At 39.9% G+C, this 13,202-nt stretch overlaps 3 protein-coding genes across 3 annotated transcripts; all 3 read right to left on the bottom strand.

Annotated features, from left to right (window-relative positions):
- Positions 1 to 289: 289 nt before the first annotated feature.
- On the bottom strand, positions 290 to 2,056 carry PAS_FragB_0071 (uncharacterized protein; the record flags this gene model as incomplete). The annotated part of the gene is made up of 1 exon (XM_002490767.1): positions 290 to 2,056. One exon carries the CDS (start codon positions 2,054 to 2,056, stop codon positions 290 to 292), a length of 1,767 nt encoding a protein of 588 aa, XP_002490812.1.
- Positions 2,057 to 2,352: 296 nt separating this feature from the next.
- On the bottom strand, positions 2,353 to 11,382 carry PAS_FragB_0002 (Protein CSF1; the record flags this gene model as incomplete). The annotated part of the gene is made up of 1 exon (XM_002490768.1): positions 2,353 to 11,382. The coding sequence occupies one exon, from the start codon at positions 11,380 to 11,382 to the stop codon at positions 2,353 to 2,355; it is 9,030 nt and encodes a 3,009-aa protein (XP_002490813.1).
- Positions 11,383 to 11,642: 260 nt separating this feature from the next.
- PAS_FragB_0003 (Rho GTPase activating protein) lies at positions 11,643 to 12,905 on the bottom strand (the record flags this gene model as incomplete). The annotated part of the gene is made up of 1 exon (XM_002490769.1): positions 11,643 to 12,905. One exon carries the CDS (start codon positions 12,903 to 12,905, stop codon positions 11,643 to 11,645), a length of 1,263 nt encoding a protein of 420 aa, XP_002490814.1.
- Between the last annotated feature and the right edge of the window lie 297 nt (positions 12,906 to 13,202).

Raw genomic sequence — 13,202 nt, forward strand, 5'->3', positions numbered from 1 at the left:
ATGTGATCATCAAAATTTCAATGCTTAGTCGCATACTCTAGCTGTATATTCGAAAATCTACTATCGGGCGCATGAAACCTAGATTGAAGCGCAAATATATTAGACAACAGTTTGAGCCTTAAAACAGGTGAGCATTCTACTAGAGTGTTTCCTTGGTTGACTAGAGGAATGCAATACCTGTACACTTTCAGAGAACGAAATTGGGCTATTCTTCTTCTTGAAATCCTAGAAGCCTCTATTCCATTCAGTGAATAAAATGAAGTTTGGGAAATGTCATTGAAACAACTTTTCATTCCGTTTTCTCGCGTTCTGTGGGCAAAACTTTAGCATTTGCTGCTAGAAGAGTGCAACTCCAAGTGGTAAACCAGCAAATAACCACAAACGCCCAAGTCCAACAGTTCAATGCATCGAAACTAGAAACCAATCCTTGAAATACTCCTAATGGTGACCAAATCAAACCCTTTGAAGTCCAACCATCGCTTAATAGTCCCAAAATGAGCATGGTAGTAAAAGGTGACGAGGCTATTAAGCTGGCATTATTTACAACTGGACTATGCTTTGCGTGCTCCTTTTGCAGACGAACAAAAGTAAGTGGTATCATTGCTATTCCACTGAGCAAAGCCAATGAAAAGTGTACCACAGTCACCATCAGCAACGACACAGCTACAACGAACAAAGATAATGCCTGGAGTATACTCCGCTCATTAGCTGTAAGCACAATTTGTGGAAGCTTTGCTGTAGGCAAAATTATCGTAAGACCAGCGCCGGTAATGAAAGTCAACAATAAGATCAGTTCGCAGTCACTAGCATAGGTTAGAGATATTCCAATAACACTTTCAGAAACTAGTACCGAGGCAAACAAAAATGAAACCTTTGGCAATGCTATATCTATGTTCTTAAAAGATATGTCGTCATTGTTGAAAATTATCGACAATGAAGCCAAGAAAAACGACACGGCCATAAGTACAGCTGCTGGTAAATATGTTGCGATAGACACAAAATGAACTGGTGATAACATCAAATAGAAGAAAAAGGACTGGTGCCACTTTTCGAGTAAATTGTTGATTGATCTGAAAGTGGCCTCCACTATACGGCCAAATGAGGTGATATCTGAACCTTCGTTACAGAACTCCATTCCCCGGATTGTAATGGCTTGTATGTTCCAACCGCTAAACGCTTCGGCAGAATTTTGTCTAGCCCTTCGTAGACCAGCGGTAGCCAAGTGAAAAATGCTTCTCCACAAAGTTTTCAATCTGTAAATATAACCTCTAGAAACGTTAATTGGCATACCATGCAATGTCGTATCAAATCCCTCATGTCTGGCAATCATGACCACAGAATTGATTAAATCCAGGTTGGGTAACTGACCGTTTACGCCGACGTAGTCCACTTCAACATACTTCAAGTAATCCAAAGAGGAAGGGAATTCGACCACTATCGCACCCTCGATACTACCACCAGTATGATCAAAGGACTCATGATATCCCTTTACCCAATATCTAAGTGAAGATTGGTCTTCGGGAAATACGACAATTATATTTTTTGCCCACACCGATAGTCGTTGCAAGAATCTTGCCAGAGCAATGCCCAAGCTAACACCACCAACATTGAACTCTCCACTCGACGTGAACCATGGTGCCACTAATAGCATAGCCTCTGTATCGTCACCTCTTGGAGCATGCAAGATACCATAAAGGTTAGACAGGTGATCATCTGAACCTTCTTGAACTGTAGTCTTGAATCCTGTTTGGGACAACCACTCCGCCAACTTCTCTGTTCTCTCTTCGTGCGAAGCATTGGCAAGCTTTTCAATCTCTGATCTATATCCTCGCACAAAGTTCCATTCACTCTCCCTGTAAAAATTGTAGGCTTGTGAGGGCATCAGTGCATTCTCCGAAATATACGTGTCCCTGTATTGACCTTGGACAGGCAAAAAGAAGATCCAACCAGCTCCAATGAAAGCAAACAGAAACGATATCACTGGAAGATATCTGATGCATTGCGCTATTATGCCATGCTTTTCCAATTTTCTATGCAAAGTCTCAAGTAATGACATTAGATTCTGAGGTGAAAGATGGAGCAAGAATGTGGTAAGAGCTTGGGAGGAGACGATGATGAGGTAAGCCCCGAAGCATTGAAAACTTCTGAGAGGAAAAAATGAAAATGAATGATTATGTAATAATAATATTAGTTATTTCAACAGTCTAACATACTGAATTTCCACTTGATGGACCATCTTCTGCAAGCCAATTATGACAAATCTGTGTGTCAAAATGGGGAACTGGTTTCTGTGAACACCCAACCATTCCAAAGGAGGGGTAGCTATCCCTAAATCCTTCAACTGGGGAGTATCTATGATAGGTTCCTTTTTGGCAATGTATTCGAAAGTAGTCTCAGTGGCAACCATGTTGATTTCTCTTCTATGTCCACAGTTTCCAGAATAGATGGCTGTCTTGTATGAGGAACAGAGAGATTACGTCTATCTGCGCTCTCTTCAATTTCAGAGAGTTTTCCAATGTTATTCAGTCTGGAGGACAATGCACGAGCGTGAGTGGTCCACATTTCTTTAATGAAATTGATGGTTCCAAGGTTCCACTTGATGTCGACGTTTCCAGAGAAGTAGCATTCGTAAATGTATTCAACCACTTTAGTTTCTGGGTCTTGCCAGGACTTCATCATCACCGTAACGCTTGGGAAAACAAAAATGGTACCACCGTACGCTCCTTTGGTTCTCTTAATATATTCACTGATAGAGATGGTTTCTAGCACAGTTTCCTCTTCCTTTCCTCCAGGTACAGTGGATAAGGAAATTCTCACACCGTTCAACTGAAGATCCAAGCTATTCACCAATGCATCACCGCAAGATTGGTCGAAGGTTGCCTTGATTTGGTCGAACTTGACCATGAGAACCTCAGGTTCCAGTAAACTGACTGGAAAGATATGAACCACAATACTATTCAAAGACACTTCTAGCTTAGTCAGTAGCAAGTCCATAGCATCAATCAACTTTTCCTGCATATGCTTCTTTCTTCTGTCGTTTAACACCTCAATTGAAGACATACGTGAAGCACTACCGGCCTGTAGCTTTGAATCGTTAAGGACCTCAGTGTAAGCAAACCGGATATCGTGTCTCATTCTTTGGATATTACTGTAAATATCCATAAAATTAGAGGCAGCCAAAACAGTCAGGTACAGATCCACTGATCCAAGACTAGTTCTCCCAACAACTGAACTCTGCGACAATTCATCTCCCTTCTCATTGAATACCTCTAAACGAAGTAAAGCCAACTGAGCAATGAAAAAGTTATGATAATCCAGTGATGTTTTGATCTGAAGAGCTTCCATGTCTAATGAAAGGGATACAAATGGCGTCTCGGTAAGCCTTTCTTTCATTTCGGCTACGTCCCAGAATAAACTGGAGTTGAATTTGACATTATCGACGAATAGAACACCCCCTAATCTTCCTTCGGTGCTACAATTGATACTCTTGAAACAAATCTTCAACATTTGATCCCAATTGATTTGCCTTTGAGACAATATATCCAAGTCTTCCAAAGTTAAAGTAACCAGCCCTAATGACCTACCCAGATCAACCTTGGATGTCACTTTACGGAGAATGAGGGCAAAAATCCATTGTACTGCAACTGTCTGGGATACTCGTCTATAAGCATTCAGCATGCTTATATTCGGGCTAGCAAAAGTGTTTTTCTTCTCTTTTGACGGGCTTGAGCTAGAGAAAGCTTCTCGGGGGAACCAAATATCTTTGAACAAGTCAATATCTTGCAACTGTTTCATATTGATATAAAAGTCAATTGCTGAAATGTCCCCAATTGCGGCCATCTTTCTACCACTCTTCGGCGCTTCATAGATACCGTCTAATAAAAGCTCCGAAATTCGCAGAGAACCACTGGTTTCTCTTGAATAAATATGCTGCAAATACGCATTGATGTTGGTGACTTGCAGCAAACTACTCACACAATGATCCAAATTCTCATTAGAGTTCAAGTACAACGTCACTTCGTCCAGAGCAATCACCATCTTAACTTTTGCCTTAGGTTCACATGAGAGAGAAAGTTTCTGAGGTTTTAAACTAAGACAAAAGTTAAACTCAATATCCGCAAATAAAGGCTCAAGAGTGGTAAACAGATGTGACTCAGGTCCTATGGCAACATCTGCCGACATTTTCGGAGTTTTTGGTGATTGGGGTTTGTTAATAATTCTTTTTACTTCATTGAAAACTTCCAATATGACATATGTTGACGTAGCGTCAAACAAATTGTCTGATCCTGAGATCCCCACATGAACATTCACCAAGTGAGGTCTTTCAGTAGTAGTCAGGCGCTTAGCATAATCTGTAAGAATCTTGACAGCTGGAAAATCCATTTGAAGGGGCAAATTGTTGTGGTGTGAATAGCTCTTTGAGGAGATTATGATCTGTGCACCGTCAAATGTCGAAAGACATTTGATAGAGGAAAAAAATGAGATACCTTTTACTGAATTATTGTTTCCGCAGCCTGGTTCGGGGTTACTTTTGATGTTGGTAAATCTGTCTCGCTGATTCAAGAGCTCTTTTGTAGAGTTAATGGAATCAATCAAATGGTCCATCGTATAGAAAGTCCCCGCTTCAAACTTGATCTTCAGCAGTTCACCAGATAATTGAGCATGCAAATTGCGAACGGGTCCATCCTTAGCTATGCTATACACAAACTTGAACGTAGGTAAAGAGGCACAATTCGGCGACTCAAATTCATTTCCAGAGGCATAAAAATCAGAAGGGGTAGCACCATGGGCAAGAGACAAATAGAAACCCAAGAAGCTGATTTTTCCCATGGCCTTATGAAATATCACAAAGGCTTTCTCGTACCCCAGTATGATACCTGGATACTGGAACCTCTCTGTTCCATATATCCATCCTATGCAAAAGTTGTGTAACAGAACATGGATTGAGTAAGACTCCAAAGTGTTCGTTATTGTCTCATCAATTGTAGGTTGAGCACTTTTGGTAGTTTCGATACATTTCTTGCGTGGAAGCTCCGAGACTGCATTAGATAACTTGTCATAGAAATGCACCAGTTTTAAAAGCAAAAACGAATTCAAAAAGACTCGAGTATACGTGCTTATGACCTGAACATTTTGTAAGTTGTCTTCTTCTTCAAAATGGAGTAATTTTAATTGCAAGCCCAGACTAACAATGTTGAAGTTCTTATTGATAGGATTCTTAAAATCCATTCGAAGAATGATTGATGACAGGTCAGCGATTCCGAAGAATGGAATTATCTTCATCACGGGTAAAGCATCGTCATAGTTGGCACAATGAAAGTTTATTTCGTCTAAAATTAATTTGATATTGGAGTCCGGCTCTTTGACGATGATACTTATATTGGAGAGTAAAGCAGCAAAATCAAGCAACCAAACGGAGGTACCCTTTTGCAAATCATTTTCATTCGAGTATGATGTCTCTTTGTCAATATTGCTGTCAACTAGTGATTTTATTAGAGTTGAGATTGCATTTATGTTCCCTATAACTAGATCATAGGTTTTGGCAAAGTTCTTGAGCCCTTTAATTAAAGTTGGAATAATCATGTAGGACGAGCCAACAGTAGTACTAACGTCAAGTGATGGTTGGTTTTCATTATTTATCGAAGCCTTGGAATCAAGTGAGAAAACATCAATTGAACCCCGAAGGAGCTCCACGTATCCTCTTTCTTGAAATTCACGTTGTAGAACTTTCAATCCGGAACGAGAAACTTCCAAATTGATAAAAGATAAGTCCTTATTACATTCCACACCCAATTCAAGCTTTTCAACATCAGTAACAACTTTGAAAGCGGAAAGAATTTCCAAGTCTATGCTTATTAGATGGGAGTTGAAAACTACCATCAAAGGGAAGGGTAAAAATGGTAGTGGGTTCTTATCAGTTGCAAGCATACTGTTCTCAGAACTTTTTGGTCCCTTAGATATCCAACTTGTAATTATAGGTATTTCCTCATTGAGTGAAGTTAAAACCAGGATCCATGTTTGTTGGTCCTGCAAAGATTTAAATGATACCAGATCTGTATAAATGTCAACCTTTTTCAAACCCTCAGCTAGTGTTCCTATACTGGATAGATTGAGAGTGGTATCTTTGAGAGAACCAGATAGCATGTGAGCATCAGTGTCAAAAACGACTACTGAGCTTGCTTTCTTGATGGAGGCATTAAATGTGATTGGAATAATGGAAGATGCCTCTTCGTGTATCAAATAACAAGAGCCTGCAGTCTGTGAAACAGATAGCACTAAGGAAGACTTCAGCAGAGTGAAAGTACTCAAAATCTCAGTAGCTTGAAAATCAAAATTAAAAACTGTTGGTAAAGCCGGAGCAACGGGCTTGTGCGAAACTTTTTCGTACTTGGTAAAAGAAACATTGTCAAATGCATCTTTTACGACCTTCAAATCCTTTGTCATCTTAGAACTAAAATGTGCCACTTTCAGCGAGCATTGGATGTCCAGGAAGAAATCTGTTGCTAACTGAACGGGGAGTAAAGAATTATCTGTCAGTGGCTCCTTTTTACGCACCAACTCGAAGCCAAGTTGGGTGACTTTGAAAAAAGCTGTGGTTGAATCGTTAATGTCATCTCCCAGTTTGAATAAAAATCTGCCAAGAGAGACTGTAAAGATTTTGTTAAAAGTTTTGTCATCGCTGTTGGTGTTTGTACTCAAGTCAAACTCAGGCAAGACATACTTGAAAAAATAGCATTCATCCATATTCTCAAACTCCCAACTTCTCCAATTATTGAATGCATTGACGACTAAGTTGTGAGCCTCATTTTTGTCAACTCTTTTCCAGCTCTTGTTCACAAAGTCCCTATTCGTTTGTATTCTCCACTCTTTTGGAAGGTGATGTAGAACGTGACGGGTCCTAGCAACAATCTTCCAACTGATGTTACCTCGGATATGACTTGTTGATGTCCGGAGAATGTGAGTTGGTTTAGTAATAACGGAGGGGTCGTGGGGTACTTTATAAATGGCCTCTTCTTGGCAAGTTGCATAAACCAAATACGCTAGTGCTTCATCTCTTAGGCTGGAAAGCGTTTCTAATTTCGTACTGAGGTCATGAATATGCCTGTCGGCTTCTTGTGCCCAAGCAAGAACATCAGCTAATTCTTCTTGCCTTAGGTCAACTTCAATATCTTTGATGTCGACAGATCCAATGTCTCCAAAACGAGTTTCAGAAGAGTTTGCCCAAAAATTGACTTCAGAAAGTAAAATGGAGAACATATCATATGAATCTTGGTTGGTAGTGGTGTTCACTAGTTTAGCATGTATGCTTTTGACTTGTACGGCTGCAAGGAGTTCCTTTTCCGCCAATAGTATGTCCGCAATATCGTTTACTATGGGCCTTCTCTCTTCAGTTGAAAATGTAACTGAAGAGTTCACGATTCTGACATCTAGTAACTTAGCATTCTCTAGCGGCTGTGTGGTCTCTAATATATCTTGGATAGGTGTATCGGGTGGTATACTAAACTCTCCAAGTTTGAAATGAATTTCTGGGAGGACGACTTTGAAGCAGAGCTTTTCAGCAAGCGGCTGCGAAAAATCAGATAAATTACTGACAATATCAAAAGTCAGCTTATCCATAGTATTCTCAAGAGTAAAGGAGTTGACGTCTTCAAATAGTGAAATAAGTGAAGCAAATCCACCCATAGAGCTAAAGGCATAAACCTTAGAAAACTTCACGACTATATTAGATTCACCAAGTCCGTTGTTGGATCGTTTGACCATATTAATATCATTCTCATCGTAATCAGTTGTAAGTCTTAGTGTATCATCATTGTTTTCCATGGAATTGGCAAAAGAAATATTGTCAACGTCTTGTTGAATCGAAGCTTGAACTCTTTCCGGAAGTCCGCTAAGAGCTATATCTATTGAAGAATAGTTCAATGGTACTGGAAGTTCTGGTAAAGAAAATGAGGGCTTGATAGAGCCTTCTTCGTGCTTATAAATACCATGTCTCAAATCTTTGGGAATTATGAATGGCATTCTATGAGTGGGTCCATCGTGTAAAGTAACGTGCTCTGCTTGCAGTCTTCGAAATTCGTCGCTGTTTTGTTTACTTGAAAAGTTCGTAAGCACCAAAAATGTTTCAAACCCTGCTATCATTTTCCGATCATTTTCCACATCAAACAAGCGAGCTGTTACTCTCGGAATATCTAGATCCACGCGTGATGTGTATCTTGAATTTGCTAAATCATTCAGTGTCAAACTCAGTTCTTTTAAACAAAGTTGGAGAAGAACCAGTGAGTTTTTGATTTTGACATCAACGGATTTCAAATCCAAAGAAAGACAGAGTACATCATGAATCACAGGTATATCTATTATTAGCATGTTTTCAACATCTTTATAACCGAATGCCAGGGAATGCAATGCATTGACTAATCTGTCCAAAAATCTGGGTTCACTATCAATTAACACACTGCCGATGACAAAATCCCATTTGCAAAAATAAGTTGGCTCTAAAGGAGGCAAACCAAAAATTCTGTGCCCATGGACAGCTAGTCCATCAATTTGAATATCTGGAGTCCAATCATCATAAACCCTGGAAATTGTGCGTTGGAACAGCACTTCATTAGAGCTAGTATTTTCCACTTCGAATCCTTTAGCAGGAGATAAATTTGCTTGCAAATCCATGTAGTAATTTGTGAATCGAATGTCAATGTCAAGAGAGTCAAAGTTTAAGGCAACATGAGATTCATTGCATTTGTAAATATTTTCTGGAAGAACTATGGTTCCATTCTTGACACAGAATGAAAACAGAATATCCGTTTCGTTGGTGGTCCTAGGTAATACCATTGAATGCTTATTATTCTTCGAATCTGTATCGGAAACGGTATCAGAACTGAGTTCCGTATCTATAGATGAATCATCTGTCTGTCTATCAATAGAATCGTCATCTTCGGGCTTGGGAACATTTGACGAGCTTTCAAATAATTTGCTGTAAAGTGAAAAACTCTTAGACCTGTTTATAGTAGAGAGGTCATCACTCGTGCGTGAATATATGTTGGTTTCATTGCCCGTGCCCATGTTTTCATTAGCCTTCGCCTGGTGAAATTCGTCCAGTGTTTTGAAGTGAATGTTTTCCCCGAAATAGTTCTCCTTAATAATCATGATGTAACGGATTATCCATCCATATGTCTGTAGAGTGGTGTCTTCTGAAGTACATTTTATAATAACAGTATCAACAGCATTAATATCCAAGACAGAATAATAAGTGTACTCGCCTTCTAGTTCAAAATTCACTGCCCTGCCTACTTCTTTATTGTCGCAGAATGAGGAAAGGGTGTGCCATGGGGGAAGAGACAAGGACATATGAAACATATCTGTTCGAATTTTGTATGAAACAGTATTGTGCTTTCTCACAATAGTCTCCAAAGGTATACTTATGTTGCACGTAGTCGAAGCACCGCTTATGCAAACAAATGTGTTATCATTTAGATCAACCGAGTTATTAATGATATTGGAGTCATTGATGTTCAGGTACAGCTTGTAGTTGTCTATGGTCCAGTTTATGTAGTAATGAAATGGTTTGAACATTTCGTATGGGGTAGGGTTGCCTGAACCAAAATCGTCAAACAAGTCCAACATCAAAGTAACGTGCTCTCTTAAAAGAAAAAAATCGGCATCTTTCGATTTCAAATCAGCAGTCCAGTTTGTATACCCATTCCAAGCCAAAGGGGCTGACATATCAATAAACACTACATGTTCTGTAGCTTTGATAAGAACGTTATGATTAATACTGGTTCTTACCTCTATGTCTTTCAAATAAATATTGACCAAATTTTTCCAGCCATCTTCCAGGGGAACAGAGCCTGAACTGATTGAAACATTCGACTTCTTATTTGTCTTCAATTCTAACCAAGCAAATGGTCTTTTGGTGTTTATAGTTTCAAGATTTACATCTTCACCAAACCTATCCTTCAAAGATTGTAAGAATGAAGCGTTCTTACTGGACTCCTTAAAAGGAACTCTCAACGTCAGAGTATCTTCAACTTCAAAGGTTATCTTGAAGTCAGTATATTTGCGTATATCTCCAGGCTTCAGTTTCTCGATTGGAGCATGATCCCTACAGAGATATGGGAACACCATCTGTTGCAGAGAGTACCGCTGTCTATCAGCCCATGGACCATAATGAATTAGCGCATTTGAAGATGAAATACTAAGTCCAGAGAGAGGGGGTGGCCCGTTATTCCCAATATTGGGCGTTATGCTATCTCCTGTTGACATATCAGGTTCTACCGGGACTCTGCCAGGAATATCAAAAAAATAAACCACATCCAGAGAATCGGCTGAAACAATATTGGAGTATCTGGCGTATTCTTCATTCAAAGAAGAAAACATAGTATCACCAAGTTCATCGTCGAATGCTGCATATCTCGACAACCCATTCCATTGGCGAACAAAATAGTCTAAAGTCATGGCTCTCTCTAACTTATGTGATTTTGCCTTTGGAACTAGTTTGGACGCCAGTCCAAGTAATGCTTGTATCAGTTTTCTTCTTTTGGTGAGCAAGTTGTCAGGATTCGTTGAGGAAGAGTCATTTTTTTGATAAGCCAAGTTAGGAGTAAAATGCACTTTGACGTTAGAGTTTTTGAGGTTGATGTTGAATTGAGCCAGGTCCAGCCTGCAGGAGGGTCTCATTAGGTCCAACGAACCTTCTGTATTATCCGATGTCATCGTTAAAACTGATTCAACAGTATCATTACCAACTACAACACAGCATTTATGGAAAAGTATTCCTACTGGAAGAACTTTGAACCATTTGGGGGGAACACATTCATCAGCTCTGTTATCGGATTGAGATGAAAGTGAATGTATGGAATCTGACAGTTTTTCCAAGCTAGGTTCTGAATCTTGTTCTTTGTTTTGTGTTTGGCCTCGTGCTTGATTTCGATCCAATTTCAACTGCCTTAGTATCTCATCGTACGCTGCGGTTCTATTATACATGAATATTTCAAATCCGTAAAGTTGAAGTAAAAATCTACAGGGCAGCTTTGCGTTTTCCGGTGTATCGTTCATGAAGGCAGGCTCTCGTGTATTCAGTAGCCAGTATCTCCACGTCAACGTACCATGGAGAATTGATATTGTGAAATCTTTGTTGATAATTGTAAGATTCTTGAAGAATACTCTCCCGCCCAAGACGCTTATCTTAAAAGAATGAACGCTCACATGAACCTTATGGCGTTTCCACAGGGTGAAATATAGTACCTTAGTTATGATAAAGGCAACAATTCGGTGCATGTAGAATAGGGAAAATATGGTGACACAAACGGTCAAAATCCATGTGAGCAATAATGACCAGTACAAATTAGCACCTCCATCTAGCAGGACGGAGTTGAACTCGGCCATAGTTGCTATGGATTTGGTAGTCGATAAGGCGTGGGCACAGAAGGTTGTAGGTCAATTATGGGCATATTTATTTGACGTCGCGATTTAATCAGAATACGATGTTAGAGGCAAGTTAGATTACAGACGATAGGGCAAAAGCTTCCGGTACTATAAAAAAAGATGGCCAGCAAGCTTCTTCTAAGGCCCAGCATTAGAATTAGCGGCGTCCTTTTGATAGGACAAAAATTGAAACAAAAAAACTAGGAATTTGACCTGGGTATCTATTTACTTGGCAATCGAAATTGTGCAAAACTTAATTTTCTCCTAGGAGGGGTATTCAACGGGATAGGACTTCTATCAGAAGGAGAAAATATAGATGATGGAGCCATTGCAACTGATTCAGAGTCATACGTTGCTGATGTTGCTGTAGAAAAAATTGAAGTTGAAATCGAACTAGGACTATCCGAAATCGGGTTGGAAGATGTTGTTCCCATCGAAGACGATAAAGAGGGTTCAGAATCGATACAGTACCCGCTGTCGGTTGCTGAAGTGGAAAGCATTCTGGATAGTCTGGATGGTCTTTTGGCTTGTTTCGTGGTAATTTCCTGGGATTTAACGGGAAGAGGTAACCTCGATGGTAGCGCTGTACCTGGTAACGTTAACATGTTTTGCTCTTTCTGCGCTGTATCCTTCTTACTAAAGTATTCTTTGAGCTGCTCAACATTCTCAATAAGAGATAAAAGAACCAGCTCATTGCTCTCAAAGTTGACCATTAAATCCTCACTGCTGGAGTAGTGGTCCGATTTGAAGAGCACAACCTGAAATATTCTGGCGATATTCTTGCCGTCCATTTTCGTTACTGCTGCCACATCTGGTTGCAAGAGACTGTTGAAAAATTCCAAAAGATATAACAACAAATGTAGCTGGAACTTGTTTAACGATTCCAGAGTCTCAGCATAACCCTCCCAGTCTCCAAGTTCAATTAACTGGAGCCTCTGCTGCAAGTTAGTGGATACAAGAGGCAAAGAAAGTCTGGTAATAAATCTTTTCATTATTGTTGCAGCATCAAAGCTGTCAAGATCTAGCCCCTCAAAGGCCAGTTTCTGCTCACTACTGAGTGACTCTTCGATCTCTTTAACTTTTTTCAGGCTCCCACTAACCCTAAAGATCCCTTCTACAGGTTCGTTGTTCTTGATAAACTCACAGGCGTTGTGAAGAATTTCAGGGATCCTCAAATTTAGTGTTTCATCTCCAGACAACTCAAGCTTAACTTCTGCAAACTGCTGATTCTCCAACTCACTCTCTAAAGCATAATCCTCATCTATAGGAGAATGGAGAGCAGCTGAATTTTGCGCTGATAAAGCAAGTGGTCTGAGTTTTGGGATGCTATCATTTGCATCTGTTAACAACAAAGGGTGGGAAATACTTGTGCCGGTTGCAGGAGGAGTAGCTGATGCTCTACGCTTCGATCTAAACAACGGGAAAGTGCGCCGTTGCTCTTTAGTAAACCAAGATTTCAGGCCGTTTACTTTATCTATCTCCATGATAGCCGGAGTGTTTAACCGATGATGGAAGGAAAAACAAAAGTGGCTGACAGTGTTAGAATTGGGGGGCTCCACGAGTGAATCGACGTTGATGAAACAAGACACCTTGAATGCACAATGTTGCAACTATCATGCAGTTATCATGCAGCTATCACGAAAAAAACGAAATAGGGACTTTAATGAAGGCAGATAACCTGTGATTTGATTGAATTCCCAGATGCACAGATTTTCGTGACTCAAACAAGGCTGCAAGTGAAGTGAACGCGGAACTGGAACTCCTGTCATGTTTCAGTGGAG

This window comes from Komagataella phaffii, chromosome 1 (assembly GCF_000027005.1).
Source record: "Komagataella phaffii GS115 chromosome 1, complete sequence".
NCBI lineage: Eukaryota > Fungi > Ascomycota > Pichiomycetes > Pichiales > Pichiaceae > Komagataella > Komagataella phaffii.